Source organism: Silene latifolia, chromosome 4, assembly GCF_048544455.1.
Source record: "Silene latifolia isolate original U9 population chromosome 4, ASM4854445v1, whole genome shotgun sequence".
Lineage (NCBI taxonomy): Eukaryota > Viridiplantae > Streptophyta > Magnoliopsida > Caryophyllales > Caryophyllaceae > Silene > Silene latifolia.
This window is the reverse complement of record NC_133529.1, coordinates 71761870-71785280: the sequence shown is the minus strand read 5'-3', so window position 1 is coordinate 71785280 and position 23411 is coordinate 71761870. Positions and strand designations below refer to the sequence as shown.

Sequence of the window (23411 nt, the reverse complement as noted above, 5' to 3'; positions counted from 1 at the left end):
CCCATTGCTTCGAGGAATTTTTTAAAAATCCATTCAAATGAATGCGACTCTCAAAGTCAAGTAACCCAAATGCAAAAGTCACCGTCTTCTTGTTGTGGTCTACTCCGGTGAAGGGAGTAAACACCATGAAATATTTGTTTGTCCCATAAGTAGGGTCAAACGAGATCGTGTCTCCATATAACTTGTAGTTGTTTATCCCTTCCTTATCAGCCCAAATAACCTTCGTCAAGCATTTGTTCTCATCCCGATCATAAGCAAAGTAGAACCCCTTTGTTTCAGCCAAAGATTTTGAAATGCCCAATGAACATTTTAGCATCGTTATCCCCAATGTAACACTTGATATTTCGCTTGAAGTTTTTGAAGTCTAGCAAAGAGGCACCGATATTCTGATAACCATTTGAGTATTCCTTGAGAATTCTGAAGCTCAATGTTGGACCTATGTTGAGCTTAGTATGATCAATAATGGTCCTCTTAATGTAGTCATGGACGTCCCTTGAGAGCTTCTGGAACTCCCTGTTTTTGACAGAGTAAAGAGAGTGATTGTGAACGTCTACAAAGACATCCACAATATACCCAAATGGCCATCATCCTGTTTTTTCACGAGTTCTCAACCTCATGTTCGCCTTTGACCACACCTTGTCGTCGCATGCTTCTTTGGTGTCTAATTCGCCGGTCTTTGTTCTCTCCGTACTCAAATTACCGGCTTCATGATTTGTTGCTTCAAGTCGCATTTTTCTTTTCATATCCCTATACCCCTGTCTGTTACAAACCAGTGATTTGACGGTGACGCCCCCCTTATATTGCGCATTTGTGTACCTTCTCACATCAAATCCGCAAGCCAGTGCATAGATGTTGTAGAACTGTACTGCATCCTCCAAGGTAAGAAAGAACATGCCACGTTTAGGCGTAAAATCACTCTCAACAGTCCTCACCCACGCTCGGTCCCCCGGTGTCTTCTTTGTAATGAAGAGTTGAGACAAACTCATCGTTTTCTTCAATCGAACAGGTTGGGCTGGTGTATATACTTTGTTATTAGAAGAATCCCCATTAGGTAAGACCGCATTGTCTTCAACAATAGACACACGAGAAAGATCTGCGTGATAAATTAATATAATGAGTACAGTCATTGGACAACAAAATCACAATAACATCACAATAACAAAGAGCACGGGGAGAGATCAACATTGCGGTAATGTGACAATAATACAAGATGATAACAAAGTGTGAAACAGACGACAATCAATAACATCACAATAACACTAAATGTGTTTATCTCATGCTACTCTCTTATCACCGTATATTTTCACGCTCTTTGCACAATAATATCACAACAATAGTAGCATAATATCGAAATAAGAGTACAATAATATCAACATGTTTCTCTACTTTTTACAATAATAGTACAAGAATATCGTAATAATAAGATTACTGCTCTCTACTTTATTACATACAGATATAATCGTATTTATTATGTAACTCTTTTGCAAGGCATATATTTTCATGTTATTTGCACAATAATAGCACAATAATGTTACAATAATACCACAATAACAAGACAATAATATAATCATGTTACTTTGTGCGGTTACAATAATAGTACATTAATATCGAATAACGATTCTCTTTTTCTCTCAGTAATGTCAAGCCGATAAAGATAATAGTATCGAATAACAATGAGAAACACATAGAAATCAATAATTGATTTATAAACACTCGGGCTAATAATAGTACATTAATATTAGAATAACAGTTCTCTTTTTGTACTCTAATACAAGCCGAGATAGTACAATAATATCGAATAACAAATTTGAGAAACACATAGAAATCAATAATTGATTTATACACACCGAGGCTAATAATAGTACATTAATATCGAATAACAGCTTTTCTTTTTCTACTCTAATACAAGCCGGCAAAGTACAATAATATCGAATAACAATTTGAGAAACATGTAGAAATCAATAATTTATTTATAAACAACGGCGGATGAAGAGATAAGAATGAATAGCAAGATTACTGTTTCCATATTCACCGTCGAGTTGATTTCTTCGCTAACATTGTTATTGATCTCATTGTCCATCTTTTATACCGAAAACAAGAAAAATCAAGTATTGAATTCAATTAAAATCAACGAATTTACACTTAAAATCAACGATTTTTACATTAATTAGGTTTTTTACATTAATTTTGAAAATACGATTGAATATACTAAAAATCAACGAATTTACATTACCCGTAATTGATTGCAAATACAAATCAACGATTTTGTGTAATTTTATTAGGTTTTTTATGAATTTCCTATAGTCGGCGTTACGATTTGTGAGTTTTCTCTGTTTTGATTTGTAGAGAGATGTAGAGAGAGAGAGAATATCGTTAGAATGAGGTTTTTGTTTTCATGTTTCAGCGCTTTTGTATTTTTCGATTTTTCCTTTTTTTTCTTTTTCTAATTTATCTTTTAATCTCAAATTGATTTCTTTTAATCCCACCCTTGATTTCCCAACTCACAACTCACCATAAGACCCCAACTCACGAGATCCCGCCTCTATATATATATATATATATATATATATATATATATATATATATATATATATATATATATATATATATATATATATATATATATCACATCTCCTATCGCATGTTACTACTACAAAGCCAAACATTAACATTCATCATGGTCATGTATATCCTTCAACTTATCCAACATACAATCCAACACTTTTCATTCAAATCAATCATATCTTCATCCAACATGTGCATATGAAACAACAATAAATAAGTAGCGATCCCATGACACCCCATAGTGACCGGTTCAAAGTTGCCAGGGCAAGTTCGTGACTTTAGGACGTCTCCCAAGCCTTTGCATTAGCTCCTAACAACTCCTACCCGGGTTCATTTTAAATAAACTCCCTAGGTTCATTAAGTTCATTGGTTAGAGGTTCCAAAATCGTCGCTCTGATACCACTTTGTAACACCTCCATATACCAAGGTGTGTTACCAAGACCACCTTAACATATCGAGATGCTACCATCTCGGTGGCCCGAGGTACAGTATATCAAAAGTGACCATAAAGAAACATACTTTAAAGTTCAACTGTTTAAGGTGCGTACAACTTATAAACAAAAACCAAACGTACAACTGTCTAACAAAATATCAAAAATATAACAACTGTCAGCGGAAGACTAGCTATCAAACTACGTGAAGACTCCATCCTAGCTGAGACCCGCGAGCTATCTACAAGCATACCTATTAAATAACTACTCACCACTCCCGAATGGATCACCACAGTTTTCAAAACATTTAAACGGGGTCAGTTTGTGCATAAATAAAATAAGCCCGTACAACAGACAATTACACAATCACAATCCTCCAACTTCGTCACATCACCAAACATCTGACTACACACTAAAGTGTGTAGCCCTGCCAGAATATCCATCGCAACAAATATTCCACACCGCCAGTGGGGGACCACAACCTTTCCCACCTAAGACCTACTCATCTCCATCGAGCGAATAACCCATGTCCATTAATGTGCACATCCCCCTTATAACGGGAACCACAAGGGGCGAATCAAGGGCGTGAAGCCACTCCCGCAAGTGACTCCACTCAGCCGAGGGCACACCTCGCGAACCACAGACAAACACAACGACCAACCACAATACCAAAGTAGATAATGCCAATACCAATTAACGATACAACAAACATGTCAATCAACCAATCAACCATCTTATCATATTTACACAGTAACTGAGTAAGGAAACCCTACCTTTTCGCAATCCGCTATAACTGCAGCGAATCACATAAATGTACTAAAGTACCACATCGTTACTTATAACAATAATCAACAATTACACATCATAAACCGATTTCTACCCAAAACCCCCAAATCACCCAATTCGGGTTAGAGCAATATTAATTATCCGACATAAAAACAATATAAGAATCTTACCCACAAGATGACGATCACAACGGTGTGATGAACTCAGAAATTCGATAAGCCCTAGCCTTGATTTGATAGCAATGAGTGAAGAGAAAGAGCGTCATCGTTTTCTTTCTGAAAAGTTTGAGAATAAGAGTAAAAGGTAAACATGAATAGTCGAAATAACTTTATATAGCTCTTCACGCGTTACTATCAAGCTCGGCTGAAAACCCGTAAAACGCGACTTAGTCGATCGAGTAACTAACATACTCGATCGAGTACCCATTAGGAAGAATGTACTCCAGAATGAAAAACTAACTTACTCGATAGAGTAAGTCCTACTCGATAGAGTACTCAACAGCCCAAATATCTGAGGTATTATACATCGTCGATCCCATATTTGAAACTCAAACGTAACTCTTCTCTATTATTTCAGTAAAGCTGCCTTCTTGGGCTCGACGGATTATAAGCTTCATGGAATACGAGAGAACGTAACCAATAAACGATATACTTTGTTATAATGATAATTAGCTTCTTATGCATTATCTTTTATTTATTTAGCCAAGCACTATGTACTAATTCAATTATCTAATTTAGTATTAGTCTCATCTAATATTAGATGGTTGAATAATTTGTTTTTCCATGTCTTAGGTTAGATAAAGACAGTTAAATTTCAGAAGGGCTTTGTTCTTTAGTTTTTTTTGGTGGAAATGTAAGTAATATTATGCTCAGCAAAATTAGGCTCGCACCATCATACAGACTGTCCATTTTCATATGTCTATCCAATACATTAAACAACCAAAACAGCTACAACACTAATCATCCTCACATCAGACCTCTATGCTTACACCAAGTGATATCTCCTTGTTTCAAATTCTCCAGCTTGCATTGCATCAACTTCAATCGACAATCATGTTGAACATTTGCTAAGATCTTACTAGGACTAATCACATAATGCTCATGTCTACATAAATTCCTGACATTCCACACCTGATATTGAATTGCAGTCACCATAGCACACAGTACCAATCTAATGAAACCCGAGCATTTCCTTAACTTAATCATCCTTTCTGCAGTCATATCCCCGTGCACCCTGATATTCAGCCAATCCATAAATTTGCCATAGCATTGATTGATGTTCCTGCATTTGACAAACAGATACTCATGATTTTCAGTATCCTCTCCACACAAATAGCAATTGGTTTGAGTAATAATTCCCATTTTGAACAGCCTATCCATAGTAAGCAGCCTCTCATGCTTGATTAACCATGCAATGAACGAATGCTTATTCACATTGAATCTATTCCACACACTGGTGTACCATGGGACCTTCACATCAGTGGTCTGCATCAACCAATCATAACCAGCAGTAATAGTGTACTCCTCATCTTTACCCAACCACTTATTATCAATGCAAGCCTCTTTGAATCTAGTTTTCACCTCACAAATCTTCCTCCATGCCCAGGAAGAAGATGTTCCAGGATTATAATCATACCAGGCCCTTCCTTTCATATAAATCTTGTCTATCCATTTAATCCATAGATGATCCTTTTTAATGACCATCCACCACACAAGTTTGCCAACAACTACAATATTCCACACTCTGCTGTCCAGCAAACCCAAGCCACCATGTTCCTTACTTTTGCAAATAGTTTTTCATGCTACTAATCGAGCTTTAGAGTAAGTATCACAGCCTTCCCATAAACAATTCCGACACAGTGCCTGAATTCTATCCATCACACCTGCAGGCAAAATGAATATCTGTGCCCAGCAGTTATGAAGAGTAGCTAGCATAGATTTCACCAAAATCAGTCTGCTAGAATAAGAGATTTTCCTTTTGTTCCAACCCCTGATCCTTTTGATCATTCTATCCGCCAGAGCATTACAGTCAACCTTGGTGAGTCTTTTGTGATAAATTTGGACCCCTAGATACTTAAAGGGTAAAGTCCCCTTCTTAAACCCAGTGTGCTCCAAAATCTCAGCTTCAATATCAGGTTGGAGGCCATTGAGTATAATATCAGACTTCTCATTGCTAATCTGTAAACCAGATGCCCAGAAAAACATGAAAAAAATTCTATGAAAGTGCATACAGAGGAGATATTGCCTTTACAGAATAGTAATAAATCATCCGCAAACATGAGATGAGTCAACTTGAGTCCTCTACAGAGTGAGTGATAGCTGAAATGAGGGCCATTGCAAACCTCTTCAATTAGCCTACCCAGATATTCCATGCAAAGTGTAAATAGCAAGGGAGATAAGGGGTCCCCTTGCCTAAGCCCACGCTTACCTTTAAAAAAACCATGAGAATAACCATGTAGTACAACTGAGAAAGTAGTAGTAGACACACATTGCATCACCAGATCAATGAAATGAGTAGGAAAATTTAGGCTTCTCAACATTTGATGCACAAAATCCACTCAATGGAATCATAAGCTTTCCTTAGATCCACTTTAAGCATACACCTAGGTGACACACTTTTCCTATTATATAATCTCACAAGGTCTTGGCTAATCAGAATGTTACTCATAATGCTTCTCCCATTTATAAAAGAAGATTGAGCTGGATTAATAATCTTGGGGAGGATATCAACCATCCTAGCACAAAGTAATTTGGATATGACCTTATAGATGGTATTAAAGCAAGCCAAAGGTCTGAACTCTTTCACAGAAATAGGATTGTCCACCTTAGGAATCAAAACCAAATTCGTACTATTGATTTGTTTTAATAATTTTCCATGTTGAAAAAAATCCTTCACAGCATTGCACACATCCTCCTTAACAGTCTCCCATCCATTCTTATAAAAGCAACTAGAATACCCATCAGGTCCTGGGCTCTTGTCATCAGGAATTGAGAACAGACTGTTTTTAATCTCCTCATCAGTGGGTATCCTATTAATAGCAGACCACTCACTGCTCTGCACCTGCTTGCCCTTGGCAACAATGGGATGATAAAACCCAGTTGTGTTTGTGCTTGTGCCCAACAGATCCTCATGATAACCAACAAATGCCTGAATTATATCCTCAGGGTTTTTGCACACCTTACCCATAGCATCCTCAATTTGCAGGACTTTGTTTTTCACCTGTCTCTGTTTAATAACTTTATGAAACATTGCAGTATTGGCATCACCTTCCTTGGCCCAGGAGCATTTAGCTTTTTGTGTAAGGAAGTCCTCTTTAGCCTGAGCCAACATATGATAACTATGTCTGAGGTTATGCTCATTATCCATCAGAGTCTTATCTCCAGCATCACTTTGAAGTTGCCTCTGTGCCTCAATCATCAGGCCATAAGCAATATCAGTATTCTTCTCAATGTCAGAGAACAACTCACTGTTCAACTCCTTAAGTTTAGGTTTCAATAATTTCAGTTTCTTCACCACTCTAAACATAGGAGTCCCTGGCACAGGTATAGACCAACTAACCCTCAGAAGTTCCTTAAAATCAGGCACCCTACACCACATATTGAAGAACTTAAATGCGTTCTTCTTATTCACATTAGTATCCTCACTATTAATGAAGCAAGGGCAGTGATCAAAGTCCCCTTCAGGTGCAAAATGAGCATAATAGTCTGGCCATTTGTTCACCCAACCATCATTTACAAGCACCCTGTCAATCCTGCTGAACACTCTGGTTGCACTTGGTTGTTTATTGTTCCAAGTGAAAAATGCACCAGTGCATTTTATGTCCTGCAGATCACAAATATCCACAGTCATTTAAAAAGGAACTATCTCTGCATCTCTTACAGACAATCCAATCTTTTCATTATAAAACATAACATTATTGAAATCACCCAAAACTATCCAGGGGTCCACCACAGCCAATCTAGTTAGAGCATTCCATAATGGCACCCTCTCTTCTATTTTATTAAATCCATAAACAAAAGTGACATAAAATTCAGACAAGGAAATAAGGTCTCTGATCTGCAAATGAACATACTGAGCATCCATATCAATCAAATGCACCCTATATTTCTGAGCCTTCCACACTACCCAAATTCTCCGTCCATCATGATAAGAATGATTAGTAATATAAGAACATCCATCACATAAACTATCAGCTACTTTATTTAGAAAACTAGGTTTAACCCTAGTCTCAAGGAGCCCAAATAGGTCCACATTAGCTTGATGAAGACACCATTTGATATATTTTTTTTAGTCAAACTATTTAGGCCCCTGATATTCCATACTCCAATACTACCCATGAGAGGCAGAAGCCTCCCCTTCCCTCCTTTATCAACCATTTCTGCAGTTTTAGCCAATTCAGAATTAAAGTTCACCACAAATTCCCCTTCATGTCCTCTTGTTAACCTGGATTCATGCCTTGTCATTCTGGTAATAATCCTGGCAGGTGTGAACACTGACCCCATTGGGTGATGTATAGATGTGTTAGCATGTGTGATCAATTCTGCAAGTAATTCAGTCCCTTCTCCATGCCCCGTACTTTCCAGAGTGGGCACTGATTGTCCCAAACCTGTAGTAGTCTGAGGTAGAGTTAGATAATTTGTTCTTTAGTTTGTCTTAACCCAAATTCTTTGTTCTTTGATTTCTTTTGACACAAATTCTTAAATTATCTTATCGCTTTATTTAAAGGATATGAATAAATAAAGTGGGCAAATTAAACATTTTAAAGTCGTTATGGGTGATATACCGATCTTTGATAAAATCAATATATATAACTAAAGGAGGCTTTTTTTTCTAATTATACTATTAACATTAGAATTAGGAGATAATTAATTATTTACAATTTTTTTATTATAATTAGGAATATAATTTTCCTATTATAAATGAGAATTAATTAATTATTTTACAATTTTCCAATTAGAAATAGGAAATAAATTAACAATTTATTATGGTTTTTATCCTAATTATACTATTAGAATTAGGATATAATAATTATTTAAATTTTTTTATTATAATTAGGAATATGATTTTCCTATTAGAAATGAAAATTAATTAATTATTTTACAATTTTATTATTAAAAACAAGAAATAAAATAATTATCTACAATTTATTAATATTAAAAAATTATTCATTAGTATTTGTTCACTTTTTATTAAATTAGAAGGAAAAAAAACCTTTGATATATTTATGATATCCAATTTTATAACAACTTCCGATTAAAAAAATGACGCTAAAAGGCCCTAGGTCGAACTGGGTTGTGACAAAAGTGCATGCATATATAATACGCACTACATGGAATTTACTCATGTAAATAGTAAAATGAACGCTGAAATATGCCCCTACGTCTTTTGTTATTGCTAATGTCATATTTAAATATACAAAATACGGAGTTTATTTTTCAAATGTCATATGTATTTCTCCTACTAATTTTAATGTTATTTCCCTCACAATACACTTTAACTTCTATTGATAATTTATTATTATATTATTTACATTCATTTGTCATTATATAAAAGTAAATTAATCAAAATTTAAATAAGATATTCACAAATTATTGATGAGTACAAAGTTTGATATCTATTTTTCAAAGAGTATTAAAAGATAAAGAAAGTTGCTGCTAATTTGCGAATCGAAATATCATATTATGACAAATGAGTAAATGTTTTGAAAAATCTTATTATGCGATTGTTTTACAATTTAAAGTAAAAATGGTACCACGAGTAATAAAATAGATTTGAATGAGGCTTGAAGGTAAAGTAAATACACTTATTATAGAAACATGTATAAGGTTAAGATTCAATTCTAGCAACGATCAATATTAAAAAAAATAGTCATGAAAAACACATAAAAGGGCAAGAGTAGTCTTTCCCTAACATAGTGAAGACCGTCTCTCTCAAGCTTTTCTTCTGACAAATTTACATGCATAAAAAACGGTAATATTCAATTATATGGAACAAACTAATTATTGTTGATGTTATATATATATATATATATATATATATATATATATATATATATATATATATATATATATATATATATATATACTCCCTTCTATTTTAAATAATCATCTCATTTGCCATACTTGGACATAGTTTTTTTACTTTCCTACCCTTAACTCTTTTCTTTATTTACTACCCCAACCATCCATAACCCATCATATTCAATACTTTTCATTATTTAACTCATACATTCTTATCCTTATACAATAATTTTCATTATTTTAACTATATTCCTTAATTTTCGCGCCATTGTCCAAATGGGACACTTATTCGAATAGGAGGGAGTGTATATATATATATATATATATATATATATATATATATATATATATATATATATATATATATATATATATATATATATATATATATATATATATATAAAGAGAGAGAGAGAGAGAGAGAGAGAGAGAGGCGGGATCTCGTGAGTTTGCTTCTTATGGTGAGTTTGTGCTTGCAAATCTGAACCATTAAATAAGAACATCTAATGGCTCACATGTCACGTTGTTAATAAGGCAAATAATTAGCCCCGTACCTCACACACAAACCCAAATAACTGTATTATAAATTATTTCCCTCCTAATTCTCTCTCCTCCCTCTCCTACATAGCAACCTTCACCGACGACAGTAAGTACGACTGTAATACTACGGATTTATGAGTCTCTGGGTACTCTATCGAGTAGGCCTTACTCTGTCGAGTAAGGGCGAGTTGCAGATTAAAATAGTTTCTGACCTGTTGGGTACTTGATCGAGTAACGTAGATACTCGATCGAGTAAGGGGGCACTCGATCGAGTACCTTAGCTACTAGATCGAGTAGCCGGTTTACGGGGGATGATTTCTCGGGTTTTGTTAATAATGCGATTAAGTATATAATAACTTCCGTCATTGTTCTTTAAACACTTTTAAAACCTAATCACTTTCAAAAAGAGAAATCAAAGTACGTTCTTCGCATCAATCGCATTTTTGTCAAATCCCGGAGCTTGGAAGGTCAGATTTTACCTTTCTTTATACCGTTGTGATCCTTGTGTTGAGGGTAAGACCTATATACCGTTTTTATAGTGTAACAACCCGGATTTTTAATGACTTAATTAAGGGAATAAAAGCGGAATAAACCCAAGTCATTGCTATAAAAATGAATCCAGATCGTCATGGATCACTTACACATGATTAAATAATTTAGTCGAGAGATTTAATTACGAAATTTAAACCAACATTGAAAGCTCCTCTCATTACCCAGAATGCCCCTTTAAGGGTGTCTCCATCTAACTCGTTCTTGGTACCTGAAAAACATTTAAACAAATGTCGCTGAGCGACAATAACCTAACCATTCTCCTATCATCGCCTTAATCATTCAAAAGCAGGCATGCGAATGGAAATGGAATGCATAAATGAGAATCACGTAAAGCATATATCACATAAGTTCTCTTATCACAACATTCTGGATATTCAAATGATACAACAGTATTACTCAAAGATATTAAGAAACCACTTTAGTAATACAACAACACTTAACAAAGTTAAGCACATGTGAGCACAACAAGTCCCAATCATCGAACATGTGACATTATTACCTTGTTCTTTCTTTATCGTGCAGTAACATTATTCATCATCTGACAATTTCAACGGTAAATCCAACAGGCATCATGTGAGTAAAAACTGTAGTCATTTCTTTAAAAACATTTGTTTTCTAACAATTAAGCACGGGACGTGACTACTAATGTCACACGCATACTCACGGCTTGCATCTCACCTTAAGTACGAATGTGAACATCAATCCCGCCAATCATACCGATTCTAGGAGGTTTATATCTCACCCCTAGTGCTCAGTAGGACCGGACAACTAAGTTGACTTGGTTTAACAACCATAACCGTGGGGAAGAACAGACTGCTAATGGATGGTCTCAGAGGTCCCATTTAAGTGACATGTCCCATACACTTCGAGGCACCAAGACAATCGCAACCGTCAAGGTCTGCACACGATCGCAACCGTGAAATAATAATTGCCAAGATATCGGAAAGGTAGTAAAGCTGATCAAGCTCCTGTCAATATATGCGCATATACCCACTCCACAACTTCTTGGAACACGCAGCTCCTCAGTGGCAGCTGGTTGACTACTATCCTAACGACAATCCCTCCACACGCAGCTTCGGGATGTGCTGTCCGTACTTGTATAGCATAAGCTCTCTAAGCATTCTTCCATCACGTCGATCCCTAAACCTTACCAAGGTAGCGCCCAACATATAGCACGGAAGACTCAAACTTGTCTCATAGAGACGATGATACATCGATATGCGGACCATCTCAACATATCGACAATACAACGGCACTTGGCTCAGAGGTCCCATTCAAGGGGCATACCCAAGTAAACCGGGGAAAGATTCCATGGCTCAGAGGTCCCATTCAAGGGGCATACCCCAGAGTGCTAGAAACTTTTGAATAAGAAACGTAAACATACATAAATTCATCTTGCTTTATCTTTTCTGAAATCTTTAGGATTTGGCAAATCTTATTTGGAATTTATTATTTCTAAATTCTTTATTTGAGGAAGGTATTTAGATTTTTACTATAGTAAGCTTAAGTTTAAGCTTCGTTTTTAAAGAGCTTATTCAATCTTCTTTTTAATAAAAAAAATTGGTTATTTAATTAAACATTTTATGTAAATCATTTGGAAGCACTACTAAATCATTTCAAATATTTTTAGAAACTAGGAGTTTAATACTTTTATAAAAGACATGAACTAAGTCACTTATTTATTAAGTAACTTTCCTTGAAATTGGAGAAACGTTTAAATCATGTAAACCATTTTGGTTTTGGAAACACTATCGAATACTCTTGATTTTTAAACCTTTAAGAAAATTGTTATTAAACTTTATTGTTTAATAAAATTTTAAACTTATCAATTCTAACCTTGGTTATATTTAGTAAAGGAAAAGTATAATTCTTTTAGGCTAGAGGTTAAGAGCTAAACTGTTTTTACTCATGTAAAGGTTAACATTACAATAGACCACATACTACTTAATAAGGTAAGTGCAAAAATAATAAGATAGCATGTCGAAACATAAGTTACACTGCCGTAATTAAATGTAGCCAATTAAAATATTACTCAATTATATTTCCTAATCATGTTTCTAGGTGAGAAAATAGCACAACGATAAAGCACTTGTCATCATGAAATTTTAACATACAAATTCAACTAATTGAGTAATTAACTAGCGCATATGTATATTTCATGCCATTGTTAATAATTTAGCGGTCTAGTAATTCTAATCAGAATTTTAGTAGTCAAACAAGTTACAGAATTCATATTTAAACACATTCATTAACATTAGCATAACGAGTCTTGTAAAATTAAGGAGGGATAGAAGAAGGTCGGGTTACCGAAGTTAGTGAAATAAGTGAATGTGCTTATTAATCCGATTTAATAAAAATTAATCGTTATTAATAAAGTCACAAGTTCGTCTTAAATCCGTCATCATGGCCAGAGAAGTCCAAGTCCGAATCCCGTCAATCAAACCTTGAATTACGAAAGGTTAAGTTAGCAAATCGGGTCAACCCGTATCATTTAAAAGAAGGAAAAGGGATGATATAAGTTGTAACGTAACTCCAGTTGAAAGAAAATCCCCAAATTGATTTAGGGATTAAGGTCACCAACTTGAAACCTGCAGCGGCATCGATGGCGAGGGACGGCACAACAACAAGTGACGATGACGACAAGGAGCAGCAAGCAAGGCGGCCACGGTGGTTTCGACGGCGGCTCTGCAGCGGCGGAGAGCAGAACAAAAGAGAAAAGCATTCAGGAGAACGGAAACACAGGAAAAAGCGAAAAGATAGACAGAGGTGAAGGGAAACGAAGGCTTACGACGGTGGTGTTTCGATGGCAACAAAAAGTGACGGTGGCAGCAGGGAAGCATCTTCTCGGTGGTCTGAAAGCATCAGAACAGAATGAGAGGGAGCAGTGAGGAAGATCAGCGGCCCTATTGAACAAAGCCGAGAAGGACAAGGACGTACACGAGGAAGTTGGTGATGGTCAGAGCTCGGGTGACCCGAGTCTGGTGCTCCGGTGATGGTGAAAGCCGTGGTGATGCACGAGTGAAATATCAGGTACGATTATTGAATCTGATGGTGTAACGAATGGTGGTCGTGGCAGTGCAGGGATGCGGCATTGGTGTCGATCTATGGTAAAAGGAGTGGAGGGTGATATGCAGGTTAAAGATGGGTCGTGGTGACAGAGGCGATAGGCCATTGTTTCGGTTTCTGAAACAGGGGAAAGCAGAGGAACAAAAGGTGGCATTGGTGGTGGTCTGGGCTTCGTACTCCAGTGGTGAGGGTGAGTGACAGCGGTGGTGAAGGCAGGTTGGTGTCGGGTTGATGTTCTGTTACATGAATAGGCGTGAGTGTTGGTTGGTAACGGAATTGGTGTTGACTCGGATTAGGTAGCTCTCACGAAAGTAAGAATGGTGAGGCTAGCACAACATCAGGATAAAAGTTATGCACATGGTGGTGATGATGAAACGGGTGGAGGAGGTGCTGTAAGAGGAGTGCTATTGACAAAAATATAAGCAGGATGTGTATAGTGTAATTATAGAAGTTATCGAACACATGTGAGGTGAAGGTAGTAACAAAACTATATGCAGAGGAAAAGATACATGTGAATGTATTGCAATGCATGTGAACTAAGGCAGCTGAACAATGGAGGTGTATAGTGGAAATGACAAAACTACATGCAGGGAAAAACAAGAGAAGCAAGGTTGACATAGCCAAATGTTTGATACACTACAAATGAGTGTGATAAATGTTTGGGGTGATGTGAAGAAACATTATTGAATAGGGCAACGATTGTCATCGTATTTTTATTTAAGACAAGCTTTTGATTACAACTAAAATGAACAAAATCATTTATAAAAATGAGTGTTAATAAATTTAAATTGAGAACGAAATAAGATAAACGTAACTTAACATAATTGGGAAATTATAAAAGTAGTTTTAATTGTAATTAAATCAATTTAATTTGTAGCAGTTTAACGAGGGGCGTTACATTATGTAAATCTTTAGATCAAAAGTAAAATTAACGAAATTGTTTGTATGATGTATGAATAATTTAAATTAAAATGGAATTGTGACGAAAATAATTTAAAATATGTGTGGAAAATTATAAAAGCGGATCTATATATAATTAAGTCAATTAATTAGTAGTGGTTTAACACGGGGTGTTACATATAGTGTCTGACAGAGATACGAGGTTTATCTCAAGGTTTTGGAAAGAGTTGCAGGAATCTTTGGGAACAACTTTGAAGATGAATACAGCTTTTCATCCTGCGAAAGACGGTCAGACTGAGAGAACAATCAAAACTCTTGAGGATATGTTACGAGCTTGTGTGATGGACTTTGGTGGTAGCTGGGAACAGAGGTTGGATTTGATAGAGTTTTCTTACAACAACAGCTATCACACTAGTATTGGCATGGCACCGTTTGAGGCTTTATATGGGAGGAGGTGCAGGAGTCCGATTTGTTGGGATTACAGTGCTGAGGCAGTGGTTCTAGGACCAGAGATGGTACATGAGATGGTTGAACAGATTAAGATGATCAGGGAACGGATGAGAGCAGCTCAGGATAGGCAAAAAAGTTATGCAGATTTACATCGCCGAATATAGAGTTTCAGGTTGGGGACAAGGTTCTTCTAAAAGTGTCTCCTATGCGTGGGGTTATGATATTTGGGAAGAAAGGCAAGTCGAGTCGGTTCATCGGGCCTTATGAGATCTTAGAGCGAGTTGGGGAGGTTGCATATCGTCTGGCTTTACCAGCTGCGTTAGAGAGAGTGCATAATATGTTTCATGTATCGCAGCTGCGGAAGTATGTGAGTGACCCGTCACATGTGTTAGAGGCAGAGAGCTTAGAGCTAGATGAGTCCTTATCATATCTTGAGGTACCTAAGCAAATTCTTGACCGGAAGGTTAGGAAGACTAGGAGTGGTGAGACAGTTTTGCTTAAGATCCTTTGGTCTAACCACGAGACTGAGGAAGCTACATGGGAGGCAGAGGATGCCATGAGAGAGCGTTACCCTTTCCTTTTTGATCAGGTATGTATGGTTACGGGGACTTAACCTTGTTTCTTTTAGGGGGGTAGGAGATGATCGCAAAGAGTTTTAAAGAGTTTTTATACCCTTTTTATGTTGTGTCGGTATGGTTGTTGTCGTTGAGTCGGGTTGAGTTTAGGTTAATAACATGTTTTATGTTGAGTTTGTTTTGGTTATTGAGTCGGGAGTGTCGTAGTGTGAGTCTTTGTTTTGTTGTGGTTTGAATTTCGGGGATGAAGTTTTTTTTAAGGAGGGAAGACTGTAATACTACGGATTTATGAGTCTCTAGGTACTCTATCGAGTAGGCCTTACTCTGTCGAGTAAGGGCGAGTTGCAGATTAAAATAGTTTCTGACCTGTTGGGTACTCGATCGAGTAACGTAGATACTCGATCGAGTAAGGGGGCACTCGATCGAGTACCTTAGCTACTCGATCGAGTAGCCGGTTTACGGGGGATGATTTCTCGGGTTTTGTTAATAATGCAATTAAGTATATAATAACTTCCGTCATTGTTCTTTAAACACTTTTAAAACCTAATCACTTTCAAAAAGAGAAATCAAAGTACGTTCTTCGCATCAATCGCATTGTTGGCAAATCCCGGAGCTTGGAAGGTCGGATTTTACCTTTCTTTATACCGTTGTGATCCTTGCGTCGAGGGTAAGACCTATATACCATTTTTATAGTATTTCATTAAAGTTGGTTAAACCCTAATGTTGGGAATTGGGGGTTTTGTTGTATTTTTATGCTTGGTAGTGATTATATGTTTGTATGTTAGGAGGAGGATTCGTAGAGGAAGCATTTTGATATCAGCTGTGAGATCGTCTGATTGTGTTGTGCTTTCCAGGTAGGGTTTCCCTACTCAGTATTAGTCCCATGATGTGTTGATTGGTGTTTGTGGTTATTGAATATTATCATACTCGTATTGTGACGATTGTTGGACTTGGTTGCTGATAGTAGTTGTGATTGATTATATTTGTCTGTGTTGTTCGAGGTGCGTCCTTGGCTGAGTGGAGTCACTTGCGGGAGTGGCTTCACGCCCATGATTCGCCTTCTGTGGAACCCGCCACATAAGGGATGTGCACATTAATGGATTTGGGTTTATCGCTCGATGGGGATAAGCGGGGCTTAGGTGGGAACGGCTGCGGTCCCCCACTGGCGGCGAGGAGTGACCTGTTGCGATGGGCACTCTGGCAGGGCTACACACTTTAGTGTGTAGTCAGGATTGTGGAGTTGGGTTTGAAGTTCGGAGAATATCTGTGATGATTGAGCTGTTTGTTTTTCCGTATTGTTGGTTTATATAAATTGTGTGATTAGTACTGACCCCGTTTAATGTTTTAAAAACTGTGGTGATCCATTCGGGGATGGTGAGCAGGTATTGAGCAGGTATGAGTCTAGTTACTGGGATAGCTGGGATGTGCCACGGTCTGATGATAGAAGTCTTCCGCTGTAGCTAGTAGTTTAATAAACATTTCAGTTAGCTGTTTAGACAGTTGGTTTGAGAACATGTATTCGCACTTTGGATTTGGTTTTGAGATTGTAACCTTTCGCTAAAGTATTTCTATTTAAATGTTGTTTCGTTATTGTTTATTTGATTATCATTGCCTCGGGTCACCGAGATGGTAGCATCCTTATACCTGAGTGGTCCTGGTAAGGCACTTGGAGTATGGGGGTGTTACAACGACGGCGACCAGTCCCTCCATCGGCAGCGAGATCGCCTCTGAACTTACTGAGTCACGCCGCGAGCCCGCCTAGCTAAGGGCTGAACTCAACCGTCTTAACAACTCAGAGAATAGGGAATATCACGAGTTGACTCGCCAGATTGCCGAGTTACGACTTGAGGTGAAGCAATTGAAACACGACACGTCAGTGAGTGAACTCGAGATGTCCCACAAGCCGTTTTCCGACACGTCAAAGAGAGTCAAATTCTTAAGTGAGGTTAAATTCATTGAAATATGACCAACTAATTTACAGTAGGATTCCCAGAAAAGCTCTAGGTTGGGCATTGTAACGAGTTGGGGACTGAGTTGAGTCGGCTCAAACGGGTTTGGGTTAGGAGTCTTGCGGCGCTAATATCAACAACATACCAGGTATGTAATTAATTCACTCATTATGCATTTAATTTGTGCTTGCTTGTTAATCAGACGGAAAAATCGATGATTTGAATCAATGATTTTCTGGGATCTGTTCAAGGCCATTTGTCTTCGACATCATTGTTGGTGGCTAAATCGATGATTTATCTGAATCAATGATTTTCTCCAAACTCATTTTAAATAAATGTTATTGAATGGTGAGCTGTGGTGATTGAGGGATCAGAATTTGATTGGAGGGTGAATATGATTGAATTTGATGACGGAAATGGTGGACTCGGTTCCGAGGTGGTGTTGGGTTGCTATTCGGCTCGAACCATGGTGGCTTAATAATAGTGGCTGGTGCGTGCTGCCTGGTTGTGATAGGCGACGATGGAAAAGGGAATTGCTCATTGTTGATGGTCAGAGTTAAGTGAAGGAGGATGAAGGAGTTGGACATCTGTTTTGACAAAGTCAGGGTCAACATTCATGCTCATTTCATTATTTTTTTGGGGGAAAATGTTATTTTGACTCCGATTCGGATTCGGGTACATGTGGATCGCTAGTGACAAATAATTTGGTACATTGAACAATGTAGTAAAATTAAGAGGAGAAATGGTAAAAGTAATCTCATTTTATAGTTTCAAAGCTCCATCTTAGATATTGGTATTTTAGGATTTATGTACAGAAATATATTGTACTCGATCTTTTGTTGATAAATGGTACGTTTAAAACGAGTTTTTTTTTTACCATATGCTTCACTTTAATGCGCTACATTCTAAGGAGAATTGTCAATTATTATAGTAGAAGCTTCCAACATCAAGGTTAAGATCCAAATTACTTCACGGGTAATATATGAGTAACACATAATAACAATGAGAAATGTAGAGTAATAAACTAATAATGGAATTGATGGGGCATATTCTGTGCCGCTGACCAAGTCAACATATTGAACGAGGCCAAAGATATCCACAGCAAGCCAATGACTTAGACATCCCAGCCGATGCAGCCTTTCGGCCTTCAAGCCTGGGTCTCGGCATGGTAACCTACCAGCCGGGGCACATACCCGCGTACTCATATCCAAGAACCCTCGGCATGGAGTCAACCAGGCTCGCCGGCCTGCCATAGGTCCCTCGGCCGAGGGTAGATCAGTCTTTCCACCTGCTATGCCACTTGGCCCACTTGGCCACTACGTGACAAAAGGTGAAAGTCTATAAATACTCCTCAATCCTCATTGAGGAGGTAATCCAGAATCTAACCTAAGAACCACTTAAATCGGTATTATCTCTCTCATCTCTCTACAATACACGTCATCAAGCTACATACTACTTAATCACAGTAAGTTCACTGACTTGAGCGTCGGAGTGAGTACGCTTGGCACGAGCCAAGCCCTCGCCTTGCTCATTGTTGCGGGAGAGGCCGAGGAGAGCAATCGAGGCTAGAAGAGGCATCATTCGACAAGGCTAGCGTGGTAAACAAACCCGCTCGAATTCATACCCGGAACAATTGGCGCCGTCGTGGGGATACGATACTAGAAGCTAGTCATTCCCTTAAAAAAAAAAAAAAAAAAAAAAAAAAAAAAAAACCCACCCAAAAAGCTAAGAAGATGTCAAAAGAACAAGAGGTGTTCGAATCAAGAGCCCCTCCACCCGGAGGATACCGTCCACAATTCTCGAGTTGTGCGGCCCTCCACCAAATGGATAATTCAACCGGAGTTCGAATGCCAATAATGCCGATACGCCGCGCCCGCCGACCAGTCACCGTCATGGGCGTGTGGTAGATGCAAAGAAAGCTAAAGCACTCCTGGACTGATTGTCGGCGCGCTCTCACACCGTCACACACGACAAGAGCGGCGGGACCGGTCCAGAAGCTAGGGCCCGAAGGTGACTCCGAGAAACTCCGAACGAAGCACTAAGAGAGGCCGAGCTTACCAAGACGCCGGGGAGCCCGAGTGTCGGTGGTAGAACTAAGCCCTTCCCGCACTCGCGGAAGGACGATGTCGCCGCGACACCCACGAGGCATGCCCCGCACGAGCGAAGGAGTCCGACTCACCGAGTCGAAGAAGGAGTCCGACTCACCGAGTCGAAGAAGGAGTCCGACTCACCGTAGTCGGAGAAGAAGCCCTTCCCACCACGGGGAGAGGGGCCGGACTAGGGATGCGAGGAGCCGATCGCCGCGTGTCATTAGACACGTGGTCGACAGCCCCCTCGGTGCCTCGTCCTAGAGACCTGTGTGCCGCCAAAGCTAAAGCTACCGTCCATATCATACAAAGGAGAGGGCGACCCAACCGATCATGCCGAGGCTTTCGAGTCTCACATGTCGGTGTGGGAGCAACTCCGACGAGGTCTCGGTGCCGAGTTTTCCCAACGACCTTGGTTGGAATGGCGCAAAGTCGGTACAAGGGGCTACCCGGGCCGGTATACTCCTATTCCGACCTAAGAGACGCGTTTTTGGCCCAAGATTTACCAATAAAGGAGAGCCGTCGAGACGTCGGATCTCCCGACCATCGAGCGAGGAGGGAGGCGAGTCACTCCGAAGCTATGTGAAGAGGTTCGATGCCGGGTTCAAGCAGATTAGGGAGCCGAACAAATAACTAGCGGCCTTCGCACGATGAAAGGCCTCCCCCAGGGGACTTGAAAACGAGCTCATCAAGTGCGGTGGCTCGAGCCTTGAGTCCGCCAAAGAAATTGGCCGACCAGGCCATTAAGGTCGAAGACTATCACAAAATATGGGTATGCCACGGCGAGGCCGGGCACTCAGAAAGAAAGAGCCACCGGGAGGACAAGCCGGATGAAGGGCGCCGTGACAATAATAGGTCGCGGACCGACAGGGCCGCCAGAAGCAAAACCCGGCGGACGGGGGAGTTCAGTCCGTACTACCATAAGAAGTACAAAGATCACACCCCCCAGGTCGTATCGGCCGCCGAGGTCTTCTCCCGAGCGTAAACGAGGGGCGAAGTGGGAAAGGCCCCCAAACCTAGGGGGGACGGTGACACGAGCTGCATCGTGAGTACCACGCCACACCGGTCACTTAACCAACGATCGCCGGCATTTGAAGAATGCAATTGAAGAGCTGATCCGAAAAGGGAGCCTCGGCAAATATGTTGCCGGAGACCAAAAAACTAACACCGGCGGCTCAGATAAAAAGTCAGTCTTTCAACGAATAGGAACAATTCATGTTGTCATCGGGGGAAACGAGAACGGCGGATCCGCTCACGGGCACAAGCGGCACTGAACGAATCAGATCAAAGTCACAACTTCGTGCCCACTACAGCGGCCCGCCCTTCCAACATCCCGAACATAACTATTGGGAAGAAGGACTACGAAGGAATCATCGCCCCGCATAGCGACCCACTCGTAGTCCACTTAGACATAGCCAACCACCTGGTCATGAGATGCCTGATTGACACGGGTGCTTACACGAACATCATGTTCAGGGAGTGCTTTCTGGGGCTCGGCCTGAAAATTGCGGACCTTAGCCCATGCACCAACCCTTTGTACAGCTTCTCCGGGGCAGGCTTGGTCCCCCTGGGGTCTATCAAGTTACCAGTGATGTTCGGCCAGTCCGACGCGGCCAAGAATGTGATGTCCGAGTTCGTGGTCATCGACGGCTCATCCGCATACAACGTTCTCATCGGTCGTGTCACCCTGAGTGAGGTCGATGCTGTAATGTCCATCCGGCCCCGACACCGATGTATGTCTCGGACCGCGGGGAGGTTCATAAACTCGTCTCAAAGAACGAAAAAGACGAGGTGGTCAACGTCCAAATATCGGCCAGAGGATGCAACATGCAATCCTTCAAGGTGGCAAAGAAAGAGGAAAAAGGGAAGAACCCATCCTTAAGACAGGAGGACGAACCGATGAGCACCAACCACGTCGCCATGATCGAAGGGGCTGAGACCGAACAGATAGAGATTGATCCAGGGCACCAGAATCGCTTGCGGTGTCGGCCTGGAACCAAAATTCAGGGCCGATCTCCTAGACCTGCCGAGAAGGAACAAAGATGTCTTTGCGTACTCACCGCCGAGATGCCAGGTGTAAGCCGGAGGTCATCGTTCACAAGTGAACGTACTCCCCCATACCCGCCCCGTGAAGCGAGGGTGAGAAACTCCTCGGCCGAAAAGGAAGATGCCATCAAGGCCGAGGTCGATAAGTTGTTAGATGCGGGCTTTATCATCCCTTGTACATACCCTGAATGGCTAGCTAATGTTGTAATGGTTAAAAAGTCATCAGGGGGGTGGAGGATGTGTGTTGATTTTACGCAACTTAATAAAGCATGCCCGAAAGATTGCTACCCCTTGCCTCGGATAGATAGCCTAATAGACGCAACGGCAGGCTACACAATCTTGAGCCTGCCGACGCATTTTCGTGGATACCATCGTATTCATGGCAGAGGAAGACATGCCTAAATGCGCATTCATCACCATACACGGCACCTACATGTACAAAATGATGCCGTTTGGTTTGAAAAATGCCGCGAACTTACACAAGACTGGTGGACAAAATATTCCAAAATCAAAAAGGGCGAAACATTGAGGCCTACGTCGACGATGCTATTGTCAAGAGCAAGTCCGACGGCGAGCACCTAGCCGATTTACACGAGACATTTTGTTCACTAAGGAAATACAAGATGAAGCTTAACCCAACAAAGTGCAACTTCGGTGTCCGGAAATTCCTCGGCGTGCTTGTTAGCGCCAGGGGAATTGATGCCAATCCAGAAAAAGTCCAAGCAATTCTCAACCTGCCGGAGCCGAGGAACCGCAAAGAGGTTATGATACTGACCGGAAGGATGGCGGCCCTTGCCCGTTTTATCTCTCGGTCAGCCGACAAGAGCACCCCTTTCTTCAAAGTGTTGAAGGGGAATAAAGACTTTGTTTGGGGAGGAACAAAGCACAACTTTTCAAACAACCAAGGCCCATCTCGCAAACTCTCCCGACCCCGTCCACCGACCGACTGGGGAAACGCTATATCTATACTTAGCAGTAACCTCGGCCACGGTCAGTGCCGTGATCGTCAGAGAAGAAAACAAGCAGCAGCACCCAATCTACTTTATCAGCCATACACTGTTGCCCGCCGAGAGAAACTACCCGCTGATTGAAAAAGCAGCCTTTGCCGTGGTTGTTGCCGCAAGGAAGTTGAAACCCTACTTCGACGCACATCCCATGACGGTCTTAACCGACCAGCCGTTGGAAAAAGCATTGGAAAAGTTCGAACAAAGTCGGCGGGCTTATCAAATGGGCAGTGGAGCTATCTGGCTTCGGCATTCAATACAAACCGAGGCCTTCGATAAAGGGGCGGCGATGGCGGACTTCTTGGCCGAGTGCACGTATCAGGAAGAGTCGTGTCCCGGCATGTGGGAGGTATATACCGATGGATCCTCCACGACGAACGGCTCGAGCCGCATCCTTATCATCGGCCCAAACGGGGACGAGTTCGAGTACGCTTTGAAGT

At 40.1% G+C, this 23411-nt stretch overlaps 1 protein-coding gene and 1 long non-coding RNA gene across 2 annotated transcripts; both read right to left on the bottom strand.

The window, feature by feature from the left end:
- Nucleotides 1–584: 584 nt before the first annotated feature.
- Nucleotides 585–8245, bottom strand: LOC141651642 (uncharacterized). Its single transcript, XM_074459343.1, has 7 exons — nt 8105–8245; nt 7662–7838; nt 6320–7604; nt 6124–6209; nt 5665–5959; nt 4759–5508; nt 585–1093 (listed from the first exon to the last, which is right to left on the bottom strand). Exons 1-7 carry the CDS (start codon nt 8243–8245, stop codon nt 585–587), a joined length of 3243 nt encoding a protein of 1080 aa, XP_074315444.1.
- Nucleotides 8246–10965: 2720 nt separating this feature from the next.
- Nucleotides 10966–14409, bottom strand: LOC141652289 (uncharacterized). The gene is made up of 3 exons (XR_012547108.1): nt 13683–14409; nt 13202–13579; nt 10966–11102 (listed from the first exon to the last, which is right to left on the bottom strand). It is a non-coding gene; the product is annotated as an uncharacterized LOC141652289 (long non-coding RNA).
- Nucleotides 14410–23411: the final 9002 nt, after the last annotated feature.